Here is a 26,141-nt window from a genome sequence, read left to right on the forward strand (position 1 = left end):
ACAGATTCTCAGTGTAAAAAGCTGCTGTATACATGTTGAAATCGAGCGATAATTTTAAAGTGACATGGAGGGTGTTGAAGGGCATGAATGGGTCTAACAGAGGCAGTGAACTGTGTTTTATCAGACCTGCAGACATCCAACCTTTTACGGCTCCACCCTTGTTTCAATGTTCTTTCGAGATGCAAGATGTTTTCAGTCTACATTAACGACTTGGTAAAGTATTTTGTTTATTCTTTGACAAAATATTAAATTCTGTCTCATTTTTAAATTGCTTTGGATAGAAGGGTCTGCTAAATAAATAAATGAGAGTGTTCTTACCTGTGTATTCAGGGAAACAGATGCTCAGGGGAGATTTCTTGATCTTTTCAGCAAACAGATCTTTCTTGTTGAGGAAGAGAATGATGGAAGTGTCAATGAAGAATTTGTTGTTACAGATGGAATCAAACAGCATAAGAGACTCATGCATGCGATTCTGCAAGAGAAGAAATCAGAGTAAAGGGATAGACAGAGAGAGAGAAATGGAAAACAAGAGGCAAACAGAGAAAAAGAAACCAGAAAGTTAGTGGAGAAATACAAACAGCAAAAGTGGTTGAGCCAAGATAAGCAACTAGTTAAAAGCCCCCAAAAAAATGTATCTGAAAATTGTTCTCAATATGTTCTCTCATATGACTTTGCAGGAACAACATTGATTTTTGAAGTTTGATTTGGACATGCACATGTCCACAGGATCCTATACCTACAGTATGGGCCAGGAGAACTGGAAATTGTTTTAACTTTGCATTGACAGCATCTAATCATATATTAACTTTGATTCGATTAAAAAATTAGATATGAAAACAAGTCTTGGTAACAATTAGGTGAAAAGTTGGCAGGAAAGACAGATATGAACATAAGCTGAATCCATGTACACTCTTAAAAATAAAGGTGCTTCATGATGCCATAGAAAAGCCTTTCTTCTCTAAATGGTTCCATAAAGAACCTTAAACATCGGAAGAACCTTTCTGTTTCACAAAAGGCTCTTTGTGCGAAAAAAAAATTCTTTATATTATAAAAATTAAGAAAGAGATAGTTCTCTGAAGAACCTTTGACTGAATGGTTCTTTGGCATAACTTTGAACAATCTTTATTTTTAAGAGTGTAAGGATACAGAATAGCAATCATCAGTACTAACATTGTAATTATGCAAAAAAATACATTTAATCAGCAACATTCACAGCCTCTTTTTATGTGTGTGAGAGAGGAAAACACACAGAATAAGTTAATGTCACACACCGAATTTCATAAGCGCTTTATTTTGTCACATAAATAGACATCCATTGTTCAATAAATAATCACTGAAGAGAGATACACAGAAACAACAATTACAGCAGTTTGACAAAAACAAACAAACGAAACCCCAAGGCAAGGGGATTACACCTCAGCAATAAAAATGAATTCTTTTATCTGAGTGATGCTGCATTGCAATAAAAAATATATTTTGAATTAGTGCTTGTTTTTATTCGCATGTTATAATATCATAAAAAAGAGAAAAATGTACTTAGGAAGCAAAAATACGCATGGCCAAGAATTCTACTATTTTAAGAACAAACATCGCTATTTAAAATAAATTACAATAGTATTCATCTGTAGGGGAAAATCAAATTAAATCAATGCATTCTCTGTTGACTCCGGATGTTTAGATATCTGGAAAACAAACATTTTCAAAGCTTTTTTGTAGGGTGTGCATGCTGCATATTTATATGAGGATGTACACTGAATTAAACACAGATAAATTCAAGTATATTTGAAGTAAATCATACTACAATAGCAAATAGTAATGCTCATACTACTTTAGAAATCAGTCAGTCAATCTGATGTGAGTGCCAAGAGATTTTTGCAGTACAGCAACAACCCAGCAAACAAACAGGCCTTTGTCCCTCAGAAACAGACGGACTCAATTACCCATGCACAGCCACGTCTAATTGTTCTTTAAAACTACAATCTCAATATGAACAATCAATTTGGGATTAAAGCCAAACTTTACAGTACATAAAACACTATTGCTGCCCCTGATGTCCTTTGCAACGTATAGCACACGCTTGCTCTCTCCTGTAAAACTATTTACAATACTCAGAGTACATAAGCCACCCAATGAATCAGTTTACTGGCACTCGGTATTGAACTGGCCTCGACAATACAAATAACAACTCAACTGGCACAAGTCACTATGTTTTAACAGGACACCATTACATCATACTCATAAAATGAATGTCACCATCTTGGTTTTTCTGTTATGTCCTTTGGCAGTATGAAGCAAAACATTAAATTAAATCACAATTATCACAGATTTAATGTAGCTACAGTAGCAACTGACTGAAGCTAAGATGACAAGGTGACAGTTTACTAAAATGTTCACAAAGAGCGACTAAGACTAAAAAACGCTATACACCCATCCAAACCTGTGGCAAACATTCACAGCACATGTAGCACTGTGAATTATTTACTTTATAGTACAGACATATAAAGGCCTAGCTGTCAAAGCAAAGGACGTACTGTAAGATGCACAATGCGAGTGTCTGAGCGTTTATTCAACTTCCTGTCTATTACAGAATGTTCCTACCGATTCTTCACTGGCCACTATATAAAGCAATGAAAAAATAAGCAGCTTTTGTTGTAACTGCCTTTAACAAATATGAAAAACAAAGTGCTTATGACCGGCTATATTGTCACTAGGAGCAAGCTATATAAATACAGACAGAAGCTAAAACAAATGTTCGGCGGGCTGGTGATGTGTATTTTAACTCAATTGTTGAAATATTATGTCTCTCTAAGACCACAAAAGTTAAAATTACTGCTTAAAAAACACAGGTAGGGGATTCAGACCATACAATACAATCATACCATACAGTATGTACAGTACATATACCGTAATAATGTTACACTTCTTAGTATTAGCAAAACAACTTTTTTTAACACGATGCAAAAATTAACCAAAATGACTTGAAAATGATTGTGTATTATTGGTGTATCCTGTGTGTATGGGTTCAAATGTCCAAAACCCATTTTAAAGAGTCCTGTTGTTTTTTAGGATGCTAAGAGGCAAACATTTTTGTGGTTTGGCTCAGGGCAATGGACATTTACACTCGCTTCCAAATGCCAAGTAAATGTCAAGCCTAGTGTTTCATCAACACTCTAGGATTGCTGTCAACTCAGAACACATGTAATATGAGCCAGCTTGTGAAAATTCTTGGTATTCATATCTCACAATGCATTAGTTTGTAATCATATGTGCACAGAACATTAATGGGGCCATATACAGTTATTGGAATGCAATATATTGCCATATAACTCATGAAATTTGGTTTTATTTATTCATCTAAATACTGTGTAATAAAGATATAAAGACAGATCTGACATTACAATATCAGTTAGGAAAAAAGTAGGTAGTGGAGACCGTTTGGCACCAAAATCTTTTGACATCACTCAAACATATCGCTGAGGAAGGTCATTTCAAGCCCATTCCTACGTTTGTAACAACGTACCAAAATCAATAGCAAGGCCCAGACCTTTGTTTTAAATTTAGCATCCACGGCCTTATAAATAAAAGAAAGAACACCTCTGAGAACTGTACATGGACAGTAGTCACATATCTTGCGAATTAGTACAGTCCACAGAAGCGCAAGTTGTTGGCGATGATGACATCGGTAATAGCGTCAAAGACAAACTGAATGTTGTTGGTGTCTGTAGCGCAGGTGGTGTGCGAGTAGATCTCCTTGTCATTTGACTTGTTCTTACTCTCAAAATGGGACTGAATGTAGTCCACCGCTTCTTTAAACATGTCTGAACCTGCAGAGCAGAATGAATCAGGCAAGGATGGAAAAGGAGCAGGAGGGTAGAAAAAGAGTAAATAAAACATGAGATAGACAAAAAAAACAGGCCAGGATGTTGAAAAAATATTGGGAAAGGAAGCAAAAAAGGCAAACACAACAGTGAGTGAATAAATGATAAATGTAACAAGTGAATGCTAAAATACTTTAATAATGGCTGCCTGTGTGACAATTGTATAGAGGAGAATGTTACTTTTATGAAAATAATATGCAAAAAAACTCATTTACTGTAAGCATTTTTTCTAAACATGCCAATAATTTGTGAAGTTTAGCTCACTAACAAATGTAAGACATAATTCTGGATGTTAAAAGAAAAAAAATGTCTACAGGCATCCCTCCAAAACAGAAATGTGCATCCTCCACATGGTGCAGTCTGCCAGACTTGATTTTTAAAATGACTGCCAGCATGTAGTGTGACTGTGACCAACCCTTCATTTTAACCATCCCTTCATTTATCTCATCTCAGATGCATTATATGCTTGCAAAGTGAAGTAAACGGGATTGTTACCCAGAGGCGACAACACACAATAGAGTTAAGAACAGCTATGCTAGAAGAAACTATAAGACCTCAGCTCCTACAAACTGAAAACTGAGAAAAGAATTAAGGAGTGACTGTTCTGGCTGTTTTTCCTTCTAGGCTGGAGCATGAAGACATGAAGGCATGCCAGGTTATAGATGAGAATCCATCCAAAAGGACTAAAATGACAGGATGGGTTGAAGATTTATTATGTTAATTCGTTTTTGGAAAGGTCTTCTACTCTCCTCTCTTCATCAATTATTTTTGCTTTTCATCAAATCAGTCTTTTCTTCCCTGTGAGCCTAGTTTTCTCGCACAGCTTAACGCCAGTGTAATGAGTTTACCTGTGTACTCTGGAAAGCAGATACTAAGGGGAGATTTTTTAATTTTCTCCTCAAATATGTCCTTCTTGTTGAGAAAGAGAATGATGGAGGTTTTTGTGAACCATTTGTTGTTGCAGATACTGTCAAACAGCTTCAAAGATTCATACATGCGATTCTGCAGGAATAAAAAACAAGATGTTAGCCCATTATAATGTACAGACACACTCTCAGCCACACACACATGCACATGTTCAGGTGCGATCACGCTTTCAGTGAATAAAAAGAATACGAGGTGAAACAAGAACTGAAATGGAAGGGGAAAACAGTCAGAGACAGAAATAAAATATAGTGTATGCATTCGGTTAATCTGCTGTTAATAATAATTGGGAGATTTGTAAAGAAATATTTTCACTTTATTTCTAGTTATTATAATTTCAAAATTAAAATACAATTAGTTATTTTCAATGACTATACTAATAATTATTGTTATTGTTATTATATTTAATAATACATTATTATTATTATTTTGCTCATTATTTGTTTATCATCTCAATAGTAATGAATTCAGAGTTGAAAGCACTTCCTTTAATGTGTGTAAGCAATGGTGACAGACAGAGATGGGTCAGTCAATCTGTATAGGTTTTGCATAATACACTGCAGCGTTAGCCAATCAAATGTTTAGTTTTTTAAAGAATCAGCAACACATGTGTTTTATGACTGAAACATGTTAAATTACAATGGTAACATTTTACAATAAGGATCTATTTGTTATCATTTAGGTAATGCATTAACTAACAATTAACAATATTGTACAACATTTTAAATTAAACCTTAGTTTAGTCTGTTAGCATTAGTAATTGCACCATGAACTAACATGAATAACTGTATTGACATTAATTTACAGTAACAGGGATTAATAAAAGCAAATACAACCTTATTGTAAAGTGTTACCGTTATTGTAAAGTGTTACTGTAAAGTGTTACCATTACAACAGGGTTAGGGCACAAGACAGAACAGTACTGCTTCCAACTCTGTACTTCAGCTGGAGCTGATGATGATAATTTCATACCTGTGGGAGGGTTTGGTGGAAAGGCCATCTGTAGAGCTGGATTGTTTAGCGATTGGTTAGAGAAGAGGAAGCCGATGGCGAGAGATGACAGGACAGCAGCTGAGATGTTTTGAAGGAGAGACACAGGCGCAGAGGTGGCCGCTGGAGGCCATCGGAGCAACCGAGTGGAACGTGACATGCACCAGAACCTGACACATCACTCACACTCCCCACCCCCAGATATAAGTTCGGTCACAGAGACACAATTCTCACCCACACACACGGTCAAAGCAATGCAGAAATAGTCCATGCATAATAAAGAACAGCTCCGAATAGAATAGTCAGCTATGTTTATGTACATAGGCCACACTTAAACTGACAGCGTTGGAAGTACAGTAGGGTGACCAGATTTTTTATATGTATTGATTTATGTGTTTACTGCTATTTCATGAAATTTCAAAATTACTAAAAAAATGACTACATTGAAACATAAGACCATTAAAGTTTAATTCCATCTATAACATTGCTAGATGTTCTTGTGATGTTCTTGTTGTCCAAACGTGATCTCCAATGTCAGTTTTTAACCTTCATTTTCACGTCACTTTAATTCACATTTGCCCATTTCCACCTCTGCCTGTGCTGAGAGGATGATGGAGAACAGCAGCTGAGGCGTGAAGTTATTGCCATGGCAACCAAATACCCTGAAAGCTGATTTGCTGAAATTTTCTAGAATAAAAGCATCAGCAAATCAACTTTAAATGGGAAAGAAACGACTTTCCACCTCTGCCATGTAATCCTATTATTAAGGCTTTTAGGACACTACTGTACCTAAAAACTAAAACCTTCACATTTACATTTATTTGTAATAAAATACATTTGTTTACATTTACAATAAATTGGCGGGACACTCAGACAAACCTGGAGAAAACCAGAACCCGTCTGGTCACCCTAGTCTTAAACTGTGTGTGAAATGGAGGAAAAAAGGCCACAAAGTGCACACAAGATTCATAAGGGCAGAATAACAGACTGTCAAAGTGTTAACAATGACTCAGCATTAACAGGAGAAACATATGGTGAGTGTAAAGGTCTTTGCACATACAGTCCGAAATTTTCGTATGCGTTTTTCGTATTTGGCTCTTGTTTGTACGGAGTCTCTGAATTGTTAAAAAAGGCCACTCAAAATGCTTAACGGATGTGAAAAATGCAGAAAATCGAACCAGGTCAGAATTTTTTTTATGACGGACGAAAATATCGGAGGCAGTGTGTAAATGTGATTGACACAACGTGAGGTCGTATTTATTTTTTAACGTGCGGAAATTTCGGACGCAAATTTCGGACTCAATGTGCAATGGGCTTAAATCTGTGAGTGTGTTTATCACTCTTCTTGTGTTCATCTTGTTTTATTGCTTCTATACATCAAATGCAAGATTTGCAATATTTACGGTCATTCTGGTTCCTGCTCGTAAAAAGCCACCCATGTTCAAAACATGTCATCATAAATCCTGGCTTTAGCGGGCAGAGTTGTAAAAAATCTCTTATCTGTGTTTGTCATGAGAATGTGTGTCTGGGCAGATCTGAGGTCTGTGATGCACACTAGCTGGATTGCAAGGCATCCAAACATGACTCATCACAGCTGCCACGATTCACCTGACAGCGTCACAGACAATCAATGCGTCTTTCTTTGGTTCTTTAAAAGTGCACTGTAATACACTGGCGTTCATAGAAGCTAAAAGTTCAACTTGAATAAAACTACACCAAACTATTTTTTGTAAATAAATGCACTTATTAAACCTAAAATGTTATGCTTGCAAGACTAATAACTTGCCAACAATTGTTAGATTAAGTAATTTTAAGAAGATGCAACGAATTATTTGGTTTTCAAGTATACAATTAAACATGCAGAGCAAAATGCATTGTGTAAAAATACTGACATCACATGAACACGTGAGACTCAACACACAGATGCCGACATGACAGAGTAACAAAGGCAGTCAGTTATCCACACATCACTGCTTATTTATTAGCATTATTTATTAAAGTGAATAAAAGATTATTTAAAGTGCTGATTATTGCAAGAGCACACAGTGAAAGCTGATTTACTGATACCATTGACCTTCAACAAAAAATGTTGCTTGGCCTTTTTTTAATCAGAAATCTGTGTATGATCACCCAGCACCCATGATCGTGTTTTATGAATGCTAACATGATTGCAATTATAGTGTTCTGATCAAAAGTGAATGATGATGGACTTCATCATCGCCATCACCGTAGCCCCGGTCCTGATACAAAACACAGCACATCTGATTTTAATGATAAACATCAGATGTGAGATCACGGTAAACAACTCTTTTAAAGCTCCACTGTATAGTTTGTGATAGCGTTGCAAGTGTTAATGTGTAAGCGTACTTGAATGTGTGTGAAAAAGAGTATGCATGCATCAGAGCAGAAGCACACATGTGTGTATTTTGGTGCGCATGTACTGTACTGTACTGTATGTGCATTTCTTGCTCACCGTGGTCTCGTCTTCGTGGAGCACCTGGTCGTATCCACTCAAAGCCACGCAGAAGATAATGGCGGTCACGTCCTCAAAGCAGTGGATCCATTTCTTCCTCTCCGACCGCTGACCTCCCACATCAAACAGCCTGTGAGGACAAATCGCAAACTCATGAGCTCACCATACTTCACAGATGCAACATATGTCATAACACACAATAAATACAGTATGCAAATCATTGCAACCTACAACCTTTAAATAGATTTTATATTTATTTTTAAGGGTAACACTGGTAAGAGCAAAACGAGTAATTTAGCAGTCTACTGATCCCTTTTTTTTCTGCCATACCAGTTTGCTATGATGCTAAATGTGTCTTCAGATTTGGCATCTCTATGTCTGTCTAACCCCCATCAACACCTTTATTTTAGTCTTCAGTTTTCGCATGCTATCAGCGCAGAAAGGAAACAACTCTGATATGATGTGAGAGGTGGAGTGAGAGAATAATCATGGTACACGGAGATATTCGTTTGTGGGTGAATCGCAATTATTACCAACATTAGCGGTGAAAGTTTATTTTGAAAAAGAGCTTGCTGTGTATTACATAAGAATTCTTCTGCATATGAACCATGAATGACTGGAAGTGATCAATACTGAAGTACTCTAACAGTCAGCCTGCAGTTTCAGCACAAGGCTTAAAATGACACGTTTTGCTTTTCGATGCATAAATAACATGCCATTCAGTCTCACCTGAAGTGAAGGTTCTTGAAGGTGAAGTGGGTTTCTACAATCCCGGTGGTCTTCACTCGAGTTCGCAGAATGTCTTGCTCTGTGGGCTGGTAATCTGGAGCACCGATACGATCTAAACTGTCTAAGTAACTGGAGGAATAAGAAGAGAAAGAAAAAGACAAGAGAGATTTTGTTATGAATGCATGGCTGTACAGTATGTAGCCTTATTGAAAATTCGAAATTTGTTCTTAGAAATAAAAATGATTTACTAAAATTATTAGTTTGACCAAAATAAATGCAATGTAGTGTAAATAATTCAAGAGACTTTAGGTCGAAGTCAATAACCCATTGCAATAATTATTAACATATTATCTTAATTTTAGCATTAAATCTGCTCAAAAGCACTGGACGATGAGTGTTTACATTACGTAATTATTTAAGTAAAAAAAACATGAAACATCCTTCTCCACTTAGATCTGATACACACACACATATACAGTATATACACATGCTATCTTCTTCAAAAGGCAACAATGATGCAACCTGACACCGAGGACCGAGTCTGCTTTTCAACAAGGCATGATGTATATTCTCTAAGGCTGTGGGTGTCATTTATCTTCCACATGAAAGAAACTGTGAAATATCTGTGCATCCAAATAGGATGCCAGCAGGATTGAAGGCTGAGTTGCGGAAGATGCTGAAACATCCATCAAAGCCTCTGTGCTGGTGATATTGGTAGGCAGCAGACACTAATGCCTGATTACATCAAAATGCAATTTCAAAAATGTTTTGACACAATTAGAAACAAAATATTGCAAGTATTCATGCTGATAGCATCATTGGTTCTTAAACAACTCTCATTTCCGTACAGCTCGGTTTTCAATTTTCTGTCTTGTGTAAATGGCTCATGTACAGTATGTTCTCCCCTCTTATTTTATTTGCCTCCTTCTCCTTTCCTCTTTCTCTCTCCTTGCTTTCCTGTCCATCTGTGGCATCTTGTGATTTCTCTGCCTCTCAGTCAGTTGGAATTGCAGGTTGCATTGCCTTACTGTTACTTCCTTCGCCATCTAAACCATTATCCCTTTAAAAATCTATATGCTCACATGTTGACAAAATGGCTATAGATTATATGCTGTCATATAAGAAATTGCAGCTGCTATAGACACATGCTTATGGTGACACAAAAGGAAAGTAGAGAGAGAACATAAAGGAAGAAAAAAAGTGTGTCCAGGATCTATTTAAGTTTCCTGGAAATTGTAGTCCTGTTTGGAAACAATAGAAGGATCTTTTGAAAGAGGATCTCAATTTATCTTTCTCCATATTTCTCTCGCTGTGGTGCTGCTTACTGGCTCTAGGAGGTGCTCTTGCTGTGACTGTGAGTGACTAACTGACATACATTATGTTAATGTTTAATTCTGCCGCTTTTGGTTTGCAAGATCACTTTAAAGCTATTAACTTCTCCAGGTTCTTTAAAATCTACCTAACACAGAACATTCTTAAGTATTAACTGTTCTCGAGGACTCATATGGTCTCATATGGGGCATAAGTTAACTTGCATTATAACATGAGTCTAGCTTTCTGTCTATACCATAATGTTGGCCTCTCTCTCTCTCTCTCTCTCTCTCTCTCTCTCGCTCTCTCTCTGGGGTATCTTCCACTATGACCTGTATGTCTTTGCTGTGCACAACTCTTTCAGTATATTCTGTCTATTAACAAATAACAGATTTGGGCCAGCTAATGTTTACTGAGGATTTCCATAAGGTTTTTTTAGACAGTGACTGGCAGCACCATAAATGTCAGAACATTTGACTAAAAGGAAATTTCAAATGCACAAGAACAAACAAAATGGGGAGGAGCAATGTGTGTTACATGTGTTTGTCTGAGAGAGTATCAGTGTTGGGACAGCTTTGAAACTGTAGCTCGCCGAGCTATAATGTACTCATGCTGAAGTAACCCAATTAAAAAAGCAGTTATAATTTTTAAATAGTTACAAATATAATTATAAATAGTTACAATTTCCTGACCAAATGTAGATCTGATGGTATTAAATCTAAATTACAACTTCAAAAAGCCATAAAACAGTATCAAACTAAAAGGAATTGGTCTTCTACTGTATATAGCGTATCTTGTGACTAGATATGCGTTTTGTCACAAGACACACAATAACCAATGAGATTTGACGTCATTGATGTGCTGTGATATTACCATGCTGATCTGTATGTTACCATGGATACGCAACATATTAATCTGAAAGTAAGCTCAAAATATTATTTTCTCTTACAAACGTTCGTTTTGCTCCTGAATAGATAAGATGTGCTTTTTTAAGCTTTGCCATCTTGACACCATGTAAGAAGGTAACATGGCAGCATTTTAATATAAAAATATAAAAAATATATTTAATACATATTTTTTTACAATTTTCATATTTGAGTGAACTATTCTTAATTTTACTATAATTACAACAACAATCAAATACAAACGAATACAAATAAATTATATATTATATTGCTGCTGTCCTTCTGAAACCTTGTATCTCCATATTTCGTGATTTCTATTTTTTGTCATAAATCATTATTATTAGTCAACCTTTATGTTTGTCACTGGGTTTTGCAAATATCAAACCAATAAAAAGCATTGAACTGTATTTAATCATTTAAAAGTTATGTGGGTTTTTTTCAATTTCCTGAAAAATAGCGAATTTGGACATCAGAGGTTTCGGAACGTCATACAAAATGAAAATATTTGGCCAAACAGCAATTATTTTGAACAGAAGGAGTTAAATTAGTATGTTATGCTTATTATTTTTGTCAAGTGAACAACAGAATAAACAATTCGCTAAAATGAATCAGACTTCCAAAATGACAGATGTAGCATTTAGATGTTAGACCGCTAATCGTTGGCAATAGCAGCTTGTTAACAGTTAAGTTACGCTATTTTAAAACAGCTGTCACACTATTAAGAATGGTTAGTAGTGTTCGTTAGCACGGTAACACTTCAGTATGGGGGCAATTCTCACTATTAACTAGTTGTTATTAGCATTATTGGCATATTGGCTGTTTATTAGGACTTATAAAGCACATATTCTGCATGGCCATACACTACATCCCTAATCCTACCCAATACCTAAACCTTAGTAACTAAGCAACCAATTAAGACTTTATTGGGGAAAAAGTCGTAGTTAATGGTTTGTTAATAGCGAGAATTGCCCCCTATACAGAAGTGCGACCGTTAGCACTGGCACCAACACAAGTGAGCAGAGATTTGCTGCATTGCTAACGTGTATAGCTCTTGTGCACTCAATGCCCTCATGCTGTTCTGTGAAGGAGCTTCATGTTTTATTGTAAATCTTTTATAAAAGTGACGACAATCTGTGTGGACTTCACTCTGTCGTTTTTGGCCTAATGGATGTGCGGGTGGGGAGGGAGGGCTGCTTGTTGTCCTCTAGGGTTTTTTCACTCTGCTTTTAGTATGAGAAACTCGTATCTCTCTACCACTCAGGCTGCTTGCCAGCTCTGCCCTTCCCCCTGCTCTCTCTCTCTCTCTCTCTCTCTCTCTCTCTCTCTCTCTCTCTCTCATACAGCATCGCTCCTTTCTCTCTGGTCTCTCTCCACCCTTTCTGTTTCCTGATGCTGCTTGAGTGCTCTGCCTGGCAACACCTCTCAGCAGCCTGCCTGCTGTCTGCTCCCCATCACACACACAGAGAGAAGGAGAGAGAGATGTGCAGGATGAACCATCGAGACAGCATATTTAATATATTGACAGAAAGGTCTGAAACATCTGGACTCTACAGGGATGCCAGAATGATTCGCTGCTACTTCTTGAGAAAATTTTAAATCGGAATGCAGTTAAGGTGATACAAATAAGGAAAATATTATCTGGACTTAAAGTCCCTGTGAACTGGAAGTTGTGATAGTTTTTACTTCCGTACTTTGACACATTTCAGAGTTAAACGGAATTTCGAATGAGAAAAATAGTGGCTGTGGCAAACTGATTGGATGTATAAATACAGCCGTTGCATTCTGAAATGGAACTGGCAGCAGACTGACAGTTGAAGGGGAGGAGTTAACAGACACTCCGCCCAAGCGTCTAACTTGCGTCATGTGAGAAGGATAGTCACTAGAGGGCGGAAGTGCATTTTCAGATTTTAACTGAATATTATTAGATTTACAATAAACGCTGCAAAATTTCATGAAAAAATAGGTATTGTAGTGTTTAATTTCACTGGGACTTGTGTCATGTAATATTTGTGATATTTAAAGAATTGTTTTCTTTTAAAGAGGAAGGGTGCTAAAGTACTGCAACATTTGACCATAATAAGGTATTGATACTGTCAAATCAAAAACAGCTAGTTTTAGTTACATTTCTATATGAATATTTGTGGGGATAGTAAGATTTAGACTTTTCACTTAGTGTGCACACTAATTCTTTTTGACCAAAATCCAAAGTAAATTTTTTTTAAATTGTGCAACATTATATCCAGATGAAACAAAAGATTGCATTGTATTACGGTTTGAAAACTATACAGAAAATCTGCTTGTAATAGTATGCCTCCTTTCTCCTTTGCAAACGGTATGTTCTGGAATTGCGTGTCACAAGATATGCAATGGGTTCATTTCCCAAAGAAAGCATAGACACATAAAATGTGCATCTCAAATGCACTGTAAATCGCTTAGGATAAAAGTGACAACCAAATGTGTAAGACACAAAAAAGCATAGTTACTATCTACAGCTGGAAATGAGATGTCACTAACACTTTGATGACGCAAATAAACTGATTTAAAACCAAAGTGTTAAAAATATCTTCAGGGACACAGGGAGGGTGGTGATTGGGTTCGGACCAAGCAATCAAACCAAGTGTTTGAAACAAGCCTTAAATTGTAAGAAAACTTCCAGCTCTCATTTTTGGGGAAGTTTTTTGACAATGAGAAATGACCTAGTTGCCAGGAAACAAGTAATTTAGTAATGACAGTAATTCAGTAAAGATGTAGTATATCGCAACCACAAAGAAGTGGGAACATTTTCCAATGTGAAATCTGAAAAAAGTGATCTTTGAGGCTATTCTCAAAGAATATTACACAGAATTTTAATAATGTCCCAGTATGTCATCTTAATATCCAAGAACATCACAATATAATATATGATCTGTAAATTTCACAAATGAAGGTCTCAACGCAATCTGCGGTGCATTGAAATGTACCAAATCTCAAAGAGTTTTAAAGGGATACTTCATCCAAAAAAGAAAACATTCTGTCATCATTTACCCACCTTCGAGTTGTTCCAAATCTGTAATAATTTCTTTGTTCTGATGGTAGTCAATGGGGGGATCTGTCTGGTTATAAGCATTGTTCCAAATATATTTCTCTGTGTTCATCAAAACAAAGCAATTGATACAGATTTGGAACAACTCGAAGGTGTGTAAATGATGACAGAATTTTCATTTTTGGGTGAAGTATCCCTTTAAATTGTAATGTGAACACAGATTAAAACAATTATGGTCAGCACTACCCTAAACGATTATAAATTACATCCCAATGCCTCAGAATTCAGAAGTGTCTTTTAAAGCCAGAAGTGGAACAGACCTCTTTAACTCTATTATGGGAAACAAACACCGAAGAAGTGAAATTAGAGGGCATACCATTGAAAAGAAGAAGCAAAAAAGAAAATAAAACTGAGCAGGTACAAAACTAAGAGTTGCGTGGTTTGGGAGGAGGGGACATTACTGTGGGTAAGAGAAAAGGGGAGGGGCTCTAAAAAATGACAGCCATTTAAGGTGAAACGGGTGGATAAACTCTATGAGGGCAATATCTGAACAACATAGTAGAAGGCGGTGAGCACGTGAGAGGGAGAAACGGAGGTCAGACGGAAAGGGTTTCCATAGATCTGATGATGATATGATGCTGGGCAGATCTAGTCTTGTTTCAAAATTCGATCTAAGGAATCTGATCTGTATTCAGAAGTTCACAGGACCTTAGGGAGGAGAAAGACAAGCCCATTGCCTAAAGACATGTGGAAGCAAGTGTACTGTACACTGTGAACCTTAGGTGTGGAAAAACACCCCGGAGGAAATTATGTCACATCTCTCTTGAATGAGGAGAACTTCTTTTTCTTGTGGTCACTGATGTGAAGAATGATAGCTGCACCTGTCAAGCTGGCCATGTGTTCAGTGTACATAAACACACATGCACGATAGAAGACATAAACACAGGTGTGCACAAGTGGTTTCAGCACTACCTTTGAAACTAAAGTGGCAAAATAAATTATATTTAACTCAAATTGTGAGCTGAATGTGATAAGGTAAAAAAAAAGACAAAATGTCTTTCTATTGAAATCTGACTATAGCCGGTTTCATCTTAACAACATAAACAAACGTTACTGCACAGGTGCACTTTTCTGACCGCACCTTAACTTCCGGTACACATTCACAAACAATAGAGTGCCTGTAGATTATTTCTGATAACACACAAAAGAAACCGAGAAGAACCGATACTTGGCTAAACTCGTCTCTCCAATATTTTGAATTTAGACTGTGATACCAAGCTCAATGTACCATACGGTTTGTTTAAATGAGACCAAACTGCAGGACTGCAGGATTTCATAAAATGAACACACAACAAAATTAAACAAATCATTTATTTAATACAATTATTATAAAATTAAAATAATCATATAAATTAATATGAACATAAATTAAATAAAATATAAATAGGTATATTATGAGACACTAGCCAAACACAAACCGGAAGTTAACTGGGGGGTTTGGCACACGCGCGTCCGATGAAACAGTCTATAAGCCAGATAAAAGCAATAAATACATAACTACTAAAAATATATATATTGTGACAAGCACAGCGGGACGAGGGCCGTGAGGGAACGGCGCGTTTCACCGGTCTCGCATCTCTACTGTCGCTCCTCCTTTTATGCTTCCGAGCTCCTCCGTGAGAGATGCGAGACCGGTGCAACGCGCAGCCGGCCTCGCACCGTTCCCTCACGGCCCTCGTCCCGCTCTGCTTGTCACATATATATATTTAATAGTGTTCTAATTATTAAACTCATTATTATCATTTTGTCTTGTCATTCACCTGCTCAGTAATAACTTACAACCCTAATGGGAAAACACCACTGTTTTTTTGTTTGTTTTGTTTGTCTAATCTAGAGGTTAGTGGTTGTTTATGTGATACACTGAACTGAAGTGAGGACACAAAACTTGGTTGTGTTTGTATGCAAAATAGTGTAGCCAAAAACATCATTCCCAGGAATTCATTGAAGTCTGTTTTTGGCACTCTAAACATGTTTTTCTTCATAGCAACATAATCTGCACCCCCTGATCTGTGAATGAGTAATTTGTCTTCGTCTAAACACTACTTTTCAAAGTACAGGCTTTCCCAGACTATTACCGTAAATCATAACGTCAAATATAATGCTGACTACAATCTTTCCATGCTGTTACACACCGCATGCACACGTGTACCACAAACACACACCCACCATCGCAGGACCTTTCATCAGCGGAGAACGTAATTGCATCTGTGAATTTATGTCTCTCTGTGGAGTGTGTTATTATGCTGAGCCCATGTAATACTATATATTATAAAGCCACCTGCTCAAACAAGCATTGGCAATAGAGATTATGTACTTTTGACACTACCTAAATGTGGCCAAGTTCAATTCGCAGTCCATAAAATCTATACCCCACTGACACTTCGGAATAAACAATAAGCCTCTCAATAGTAAAATTATACAATAAATCAAGATCTGTATAGACACAATGTTCTCTTAATGAAACGTAATGGCGCTTCCCAGAAGAGGGGTGTACTTACTATTGGGCGGAGTCGTTGAGCTGGTACTCGCGGGCACGGCTGAAGCACTCCTGGATGCCAGAGTCAGACCACAGACGCATCATGGCGGACAGCAGCTCTGGGGAGTAGGGCTCGGTATCCTCCATACGGCTCACAACATCGCAAACCATCTTAGCGTCAGCCTGTTAACAGAACAAACAAGCGTACATCCATTAGTTTGATGAGGACACTTATGAACACATTAGGTCAAATAACATTAGGTCAAAAAATTATTTCTTAATTGTTTCTCATACACAGAACAGAGAAGGATAAGCGAAACAGAGACTGAATGAGAGATATTTTTGTCATTATTTATTCTGCTTTGGTTGCTTCTCATTTGCATAAAGTGTTAAGTGCACTGTTCCATTTCAAAGAGAAGAATTTTAAAGAGGCACTTAGGAGAAGAATGTGTTTGATTCTAATTATCATTAAGTTTTTAAGTTATGATGGTTCATTTGATGGCTACAGCTTTGATATTACAATAGCTATCATATTCAGCTGATCTAGGATCTGTTATATCAGTTATAATACAAAAAAAACGCGCTAAAGCCATGCCCAGTCAATCTAAGGGTGTAAGAAGGGGGTCTTGGTCCACTTTATTTCCATTGTCTATTATACAATATATCACATACAAACATCCTATTCTGACTTCACTTCCTGTTTCTTGTTCTCCCCTCCCTCCTACTTCCTCTATCCTGCTCGCTCATTATGGCATCACTCTCTTTTACAAACACGTTTAAAAGCATGAAAGCGCGTTTAGCACCTTTTAAAGGCATCACAACAGCTTACGACACAGAGGGGCCGAGTTCCGCTGCCCCGCGAATTCAAAACAGAGATGCAACGTGTGAAGCCAAAAGAGAAGAGCGTGAGAAATAAACTCGAGGAGTGATGTGAAAAAAAGGATGGTGGGAGAGTGGAAGAGAAGATGGGGGTCACTTGAAAAAAGGCTGGTCTTGCACCCTCTCCATTATCTGCTGTGAGAAAGAGTAAAGCATTCACACACCAAGCGGAGAAATGTGGGGGGCTGGGAATGAAAACGGGGAAAATAAAAAGAATGCTTTGCGCTAATTAATCCACGATTAATACAAATGCCACTTGTGAAGTTTTCTGCTGTGAAGACGCAATCAGATATATTCCAGACGAGTGAAAGAAACAGATGCATCTTCCGTATGACTTGTCAATCGGGACAGATATTGCTGCCATCTCCATGGTGATGCAACGGTGGCAGCATCAGCAGCGGGAGGCCGTATGATTGGTTGACGGAGCCTCCCTTTCCTCCTCCCCTGGTGAGTGTGACCTTTGAGAGCAAGTCCTCTGAACTCAGCATGCTTGTACCTTCTGGAGTCATGACACACACACTTTTCTAAACGCTATTCTAACCTAATAGACCAAACAATCGGATTTTCACCTATTAAAAATAATAAATATTAGACGAAGAACGTCCAAGATTAACGATTACATGAAATGTTATATTTTAGAGTGTGATGGATTGAGCTTCACAACATGACCCAGGAGGATTAATTCAAGTATTATGGGACATCAAACTGGGGTCTGGAAAGACGGAGGACTTTTGAGCCTTCAAAGTAGCCAAAACAATATCCCCTTAAGCATCCTGGATTTATTGAGATGGGCACATTTTTGCCATGCATTTTTCTTTAATTAAAACACAAGCATGAAAGTAGACATTTGGCAGTCTTGCACCTGCTTCCTGTCTCTCCGTGCACTTCCAGGCAGGTGGGGCCGTCTGTAATGTCACGACATTGCTCACGCCTCTCACTCTTCTACTTCGGTTCAATACATTTTTTGATACAGCACTAAAAGAGCATGTGATTTTTAAATGATTGCCTATTGAATTTAGATCAGGCTCACAGTGACACATAATAGCTATTCATTACAGCCCATGCACAGACTACAGAGAATGGAATAATCTTCATCAGCATTCATTTATTAGAGGAAACAGCGCGAGGAGAGACCTCAACGCGCTGCTGATTTGAATCGCAGATCAGTCAGTAGCCCGGTGTGACAGACAGTATCCTTGTACACACCCTGACTCTGCACCTGCTATGAGCAAAACCACTGTAAGCGTGAGGTGAGCACCGCAAAGCCATCATGACTGATTCACAAGCATAAACGTCATTGAGCAGTTAATGGTAGTTTAGTGTATTTCAGTGTATCGCTCTGAAATGAGTGGTACAATACATAATACAATACATAATAATACACGTTACATCCTCTAAAGGTGGGTGGGGTATTGCAAATTACCTCACAATGTGATAGACACTGCGACACATTTGTCATGATTCAGTCTTAATCAAAAGTAAACAGGGACAATTTAAAAGGACATCCCACATACAGTAAATACACACAAAACACACCTCCCGATCGCTGAAAATCAAGCAACATAATACCTATGATGAAACCCTTTTGTGGGGATGTTTCTATGTGTGCTTTGGTTAAAACATTTCCAAGGAAAAGCAAACACACACACATACACATACACACAATAAATGACATACAAATGAAATGCACTCACATACAGCTTACATTTGTGTAAGGGTAATCATGCTGAATTATCAACAAGACACCATTACGGTAATGTTTTGTTTGTTTTATCAGAGACATAAAACAATGTTCACTGTAACATGACTTTCTGCCCTTATTTACATTTACACCAAGTGGTAGCACGCTGCTGTCTTTCTAGGTGTAATATGCTGGTGTTGTGTTGAACACTTGCGAAAAAGCTGTGGATTATACTGTATCTCACATTTCATAATAATTGTTTTGCTGTATTACTGTACTTTCAATTATTTTTCCCTCTGAGAAAACACCGCTGGTTACAACACTAATCCTTGTTATGATGTGGATGTGAACGCTAACACTGTATAAGCCCACACAACAATTCTCAAATGAAGGACGACTTCGTCTCAATGACTTTCTGAGAAGTCTCGTAAAAGGAAAACCCTATTAGCTTCACTTTATTTAATAAGCGTTACTGATGTTAATAGCACAGAAGTGTGAAAGCCAGAGAGTGGAGTGAAGTGGAAGTCAAGCGCTGGACATTTGCATGCAAGCAAAGTTGCTTCAGTCAAACACGTACACATTTAGCGCTGATATAGATGTGTTTTCCTTAGTAAACAGGATGGGAAGCTACACAGCGATGATGTCTTAAATTCATCACTTGATGCTGAAATATTCACAAATAGCACGAGACACTGTATGTTCGTACCATCCATTGATACATCCACTTAAGGTACAAACCAACAAATATATAAATAAATAAAGGTGCATTTAGCTTTGTCGTTGCTAAACCATTGGTAGCAAAATTGCATTCTAGCACAGCAACAAACAACTTCTGATTGGCTAAGCAAAGAATCTTATCATGGCCAACAGTCTTATTTTTATTTGCTTAGAGCCTAGGGCCGTCACAGACAGTTGTAATATTTCAAAACATTTAATTCAGAGATATCCGTCAGGTAACTTTATTTTCTGCTGCCTTCACAATAAAGAAATTGCTTACAGCTTTAACTTAATTTCTGCCTTACACCACACAGCTATTCAAACAACAATAGTTGTTATTTTCTAGACTGCAGACAGTGCAGTGCAATCTTGGATACACAGTACAGCGCCGCCTTAGAGGATCTCTGGGGGTACTGCATGGCGTAAAGAGCAGCACATCCATGTCACATTAGCTGGAGCTACCCAGGGTCATTACCGCATGCTGTGCTATGTGCAGATGGAATCCCCTGACTGTCATCAGTTGGATGAGGAGTGTTTAGTGTATGTCGAGGAATGATGTACCGAAACATTGCAGCCTAGCATTTCTCCAAAGCATCCGTATAGGTAACCAGGCAAAAACACAAAGCATAATGAGTCTCATTTATAAAACTGTGCGTAGGATCCTTACTAAGAGTGTACGTGCACCCAAAATAGCCCAAATATAGCGTACGGCACAAAATATTCAGACTTATAAAACCGTGCGTACGCATACCTGTAAGCAATATTCGCTTAGAAATCACAGATGACCTGCATGTACGTGAATCAGCCTCATATCACGCCCTGTACAGGCTCATTTTTACCCAGTCAATGCAAAGCACCTCATGAATGCTGATTCGTATATTAATAAGCCTGGCATCCAATCCGCTTGTTAAGCCTGACATCACGCACCATAATGAACATATACCGTTTCCGGGTCCAACCGCTATCAGATGCCATAGGAAAATAACACAAAAATGATGTAAAGCTGACAAAACCCCCCAATCCCATCCTTTATCTCCGTAACAAAATCACAAATGGCCACACATGAGATTCACTGCGATTTACAAATGAATAATTGTTATAATTATTATTAATAATAATTATTATAATTATATTAAAGCAGAAGGTCTCTGTAGCATTTATATGTTTACAGCATTTAGACTGATCATTAACACAGCATTAAAATCACATCATTAATTACAGAGATAAAATTTGAAGACATAATTGTAAAAGACGAATGTTTCTTCATTCCTGTTTTGTTATGAACACCATTATAGCTAGGACTGATAAAAAGGACATAAAGAGAAACGATTGTGCGAGAGCTTAATTTCCAGACTTTGACATTTGATGATCAGTACTTAAAGGCACAGTTCTTAAAAATCAGCGGCCACTAGCTTTGTATTATAGTTTTGCAACGAATCTCTGAGTCATTTGCCCACCCCTCCCTTTCGAATTACGACAGAGGCCGCAACAGTAAAAAAAGATGTCGTCTACCGAGACAGCGGATAGCAGTGATACAAGCAGGTAAGGCAATATATTAACGTAATTAATCATTTAACATGTATTCAATTGCGAAAGTTACTGTTACAATTCTATAATTAGATATATTTCTTGCGTGCTATCTAGTACACGCTGAGAGTAGTGAAATAACTAAAGTTAGCTAATCATAAATAGCAAAGCTGTTCAAAGCGTTTGATCTGACAGCGACATAGGCAGTTAGGTGTAAGTTAGTAGACGTTTGTCTCCCCATTTGTAAAGTCAGGAACAACCGGAGTACGTACCGCAGGGACGGAAAAACATTATTATTCGGAGGTTATATGGCCATTTGTATAAAATGCTAACGTTACCGTTTCAACAAAACAGTTGTTTGGTAAACATTGAAAAAGTGGAAACATTGAAAATGTTGAATTATCTTACCAGTCTAGCAGAAAACAGGCAACTTCGGCATCGCCTTGAAAACATTTGTCTTTCAACAGTGCCTTCCATCTGGTAATAGATACACCGATGTGTATCCTGCATTTCTGCCGCCGTTTGTCTCTAATTCGTCTGGCAGCATCACGTTTGCGCTTCTTTGACGACGGAGATTCACGCTCTGTCGGCGCTTGTGCACAATACGCATGGTCCTCCATTTTATCAAAACTTCTAAGACAGAACAATCAATTGCTTCAGCTAGACGACGACTACTCCTCCTCCTCTCCGTACTACGACTTACTACTTTGTGCGTCTTCAACTCAGTGATGAAGCAAGCTGCGTCTAAAAACACACACGAAGACCAACATATACGAAACGCGCTCTGTAGAGCTGTTTGTCCGTTAGAGCTTACTGTACAACTGTACAGCTTACTGTGTGGCTGCGCAACATAACAAATTCCATGTAGATAGGCCCGCTCCCTATGTAGATACAACTGGTTTATTCTAAGGTAATAAAAACATAACTTTTCATTACGTAAGGTTTTTATACACATCTAAAGACACAGTTTTGTATGTTATATCGCATTTCTGTTAATAGATCATACAAAACATCCCGCATTGTACCTTTAAGTATAATATATAAATCACATAGTGTGGGATTATAACAACTAGTCCTATTAAGCGAATCGGAAAGAATTTATTTGCACTGTGTTCTGCAGTTATCGTATTTGATGCTCTCCTATTCCATGCAGTCGGGCCATCTCCTCCTCATGAGCTCATAGTGTGATGGTGAGACAGCGCTGATTAAATATTTAGATTGAATTTTTATTTAAGATTTGAGTTGGCTTTTACAAGAAGGTGCAAACAATTATATCTCAATACAAGCGCAAATAACAGATTTAATCTTCATGATCATGTGGATATTTAACGGATATGAGGTGAAATTAAATGTATGAGGCATTAATGCTTATAATCATTTTTATCACACCTACTTTCTACAATCTAACTTGAGTTCAAACTCACTTGTGTCGCCCCTTGTCTCCAGAATGTGCGTACGCAAGGGTCAGAGTTTGCTTACAGGTGTGCACATTCTCCCATCAAGTTCGCTTTTAATAGACAACAACCTTTGCGTGGAAAGTGGAAAGTGGCGCACGCACGTTTCCAGCCCCGTTTTGTGCGTACGCAACGCTTATAAATGAGACCCCAGATGACCAGTACGGCTGTCCTGATGAATACACTGCTACGTACAAAACAAATGGATATTAAATATTGATATAGGTGCAAATTGCTTTAATATGAGAGGAGAGTGTGACATGAGATTTAGACATTAGTTAACAGGAACACTGGTCAATTATTTAGCTGTCATTATATACAAGAGTCAGGTGGGAATATTAGAATAGGAAGTGGAATTATCGTAAAGACAATAAAAGGAAATACAAGATAATACAGGAAGGCTACAATGAGGCAGTTCCACTATTTCACTCCAAGCTGATGAGCTACAATATGCGGATAGAAAGTTCATTGCAAGAAACAAGATGATTCAAACATATTATATGCCCCATAATACTAGCACAATAGACCAATGCAGTGTTGCACATTTTATTTATTAGAACAATTTATAATAATATGGCTTCTCACAGTCTTAAGATGACAAAGACTCAAAGAGACACATTAGAAGAGACTGTTGTAAACATAGGGGCAGAGCTGCGTTTGTCATATGGGTCAGGTCATGTTGAGGCCTGCAATGACTAATATTACAGTCCTCTAGGAGATTGAATGGAGAAGCTGATCTGTCACAACTTTACGCAACACCATAAGAATGACACACAAATGACTCAACAAGATTAGATGATTTGATCTGATATACACCAGGCAGACTGTTACTAACAAACACCCTAATGCAGATCTACAACTGTCATCTATCTGACAGCTATCTATGTTAAAAGTAGGAGGCTTCGGAACACAGATATTATCTACAGTTAATTTTATATATTATATCAAATTATATAGTATGCATTATGTAATATGCTCAACCTGAACATGATGTGTGTGGGAAGTTGGTTAAAACACATTGAAATCTTGCTAATGAAGTGTGGCAGAGAAGACATTTTCCCCTTACTGTGTTGTGCTGCCACAACCAAAGAAAAAAATGACCTACTACATAAATGGACTCATTTTGATGCTCACTGCATACATTACAATTTCACAGCTCTCACTGTGCAAATATGGAAGTTGTTACATTAAGCTAAATACAATAGTGAGCATTGATTTGTGCAGAGCAAGGTCAGCACAAAATCTTAACAGAGACAGAACGAAACAAAGATCACATATTTAGTTTAAGATAGCCAATGTAACATCTCACCAGAAGTGCACATACAGCCGCTGAAAAAAATAAGAGACCATTCCAAAATTTCATTTAATCGGCATTTCTAGATGTATTGTGACAATTCCGGTCCTGTGTCTGTTGAATTTGAACAAAATCAAACCTCGGAAGTGACGAGGTCATCCAACAGCAATGTAAAAGAATGACACCATTGACAAGCTGTGATAAAAATCGAGGTTATCGCATAAAAATAAGTTTAAACTTTTCCTAAATAAATGTACAAATATTACTGTGGACTGCTTAAACCGACACTATAAAGCTTTTGCTCACAGTTCCCACAGTTCCCATTTGGTTAATAAGCGCAATTGTCTGTTTCCAGTGTTGTAAATAATGTCGCTGTATAAGCTTCCCTGAGGGCAGCACAATACGTGTGAATTTGTTTACTAAGTTGATGGAACCGGCGGATGCAGAAACGTTTGGAAACCATGTCGCACTCTTCAGCAGGCAGGGGATGGGCGGGGCAGTGTGTACCGACCCGAACACAGAATTTACAGAATGTGGTTGTAGCTGCTATGAGGCTGCTCAGGTAGCAGTGACAGTAGAAGAGTTGTTCTACCAATGAAATAATTTTATAGACATTATTTTAAAGATGCAAAACTACAAAGTGTTGCTTTAAAAGTGAATATAAACTTGTTTTTTTTTGCAGTACTTAAGGTCTGAAAAAATACAGAGCATCTTTTCTGTTATTTTGACTTGTTTCTCTAGTTTGCATTTTCCGCAAATAAATCACAGAATGAAACAAAAATGACAATTGTACCTAAACTCAAATAATAAATTCAGAAAATAATGTCTTAATTTTTTCTGTGTCTGTATATACACATGCAAACACATACAGTACATTACAGTACAATGCAAATTTTAAGAGATGCAGATGACAGACCAGTCATTGTAAATGAGTAGCAGTATATACAGAAATGCAAATGAACTATGAGCGGTTAACAGCTCACTGAATTGGATAACTATAGCGACTCAGTCTGTTCCTTACAAAAAGCACATTAGACGATTTATAGTATAATGCATGACTCATTTGAACCCATTTAATGACACTTTTATTGTGCTTTTTTGTCATTTTGTCGCTTAACAGCCTCAGAACTCACTTTTATTATGTGGAAAAGAGTAGGAAGAATATTGTTTCACACAGAAAAAAGGTTTGAAATGACATTGACGTGTGTAAATTATGATAGAATTTTCCTTTTTAGGTGAACAGTTCCTTTAAAAAAAAAACTCTTTAGTATTCTCATCACATCTCTCTATTTCTTCTCCTTAGGGAGATGGTTACTATGTCACACTCAGAAATAAGCAGTCTGGCTAATGGGGAGGCCTTCAGCTTCTGTTGTCGTGGAATAGAATAGAGGTGAAGCAAACCTCGACTCGATCTGATCTTGACTCAGCCCTTTAGTCACTTTCGTGCGATTATCATCTCTCTCTTTCTTTTTCTTCATAGGTCCCCTCCCTCGCTCCACTCCTCCGCATCATGTGACAGTCATCTCCAGTTACTATGGTTACCGGGCCCTTCTTGGGGAATGTGATTGCAGATTCGGTGTTCTCTCTCTTTTGCTGTATCTCACCCTCCCCTCCCACTTTCTCACTCTCATCTCCATTCTCTCTCTCTTTGCCTCCCATGGTAGCTGCTGAATTATTGATTTGATGAAATATTTAGCTGTTATCCTGCTCTCCCGCTGAAAGCTCCAGTTGTGGCTTAATCGCAGGAGGTCCTCAAAGCCCAGAGCAGAGACCACACCTCAACAGGAAGGCCACACCCACCCAGCACTACGAACCAACCAT

General features: G+C 37.7%; 1 protein-coding gene across 2 annotated transcripts in view; it reads right to left on the bottom strand.

Moving 5' to 3' along the window:
- Nucleotides 1–26,141, bottom strand: part of gnao1a (guanine nucleotide binding protein (G protein), alpha activating activity polypeptide O, a) — a 79,590-nt gene that overhangs the window by 2,584 nt on the left and 50,865 nt on the right. The window contains exons 4-8 of one of the 2 annotated variants that reach the window (XM_057347550.1): nt 16,791–16,951; nt 8,995–9,123; nt 8,266–8,395; nt 4,727–4,880; nt 1,271–3,824 (exon numbers count right to left, since the gene is read on the bottom strand). In XM_057347550.1, coding sequence (XP_057203533.1) covers nt 3,637–3,824; nt 4,727–4,880; nt 8,266–8,395; nt 8,995–9,123; nt 16,791–16,951 — 762 coding nt within the window. In that variant the 3' untranslated portion in view covers nt 1,271–3,636. Of the gene's footprint in view, nt 1–318; nt 473–1,270; nt 3,825–4,726; nt 4,881–8,265; nt 8,396–8,994; nt 9,124–16,790; nt 16,952–26,141 lie in introns of those variants that run through there. The other variant, XM_057347549.1, reaches the window with a different exon arrangement.

The sequence above is a fragment of the Triplophysa rosa genome, linkage group LG12 (assembly GCF_024868665.1).
Source record: "Triplophysa rosa linkage group LG12, Trosa_1v2, whole genome shotgun sequence".
Taxonomy (NCBI): domain Eukaryota; kingdom Metazoa; phylum Chordata; class Actinopteri; order Cypriniformes; family Nemacheilidae; genus Triplophysa; species Triplophysa rosa.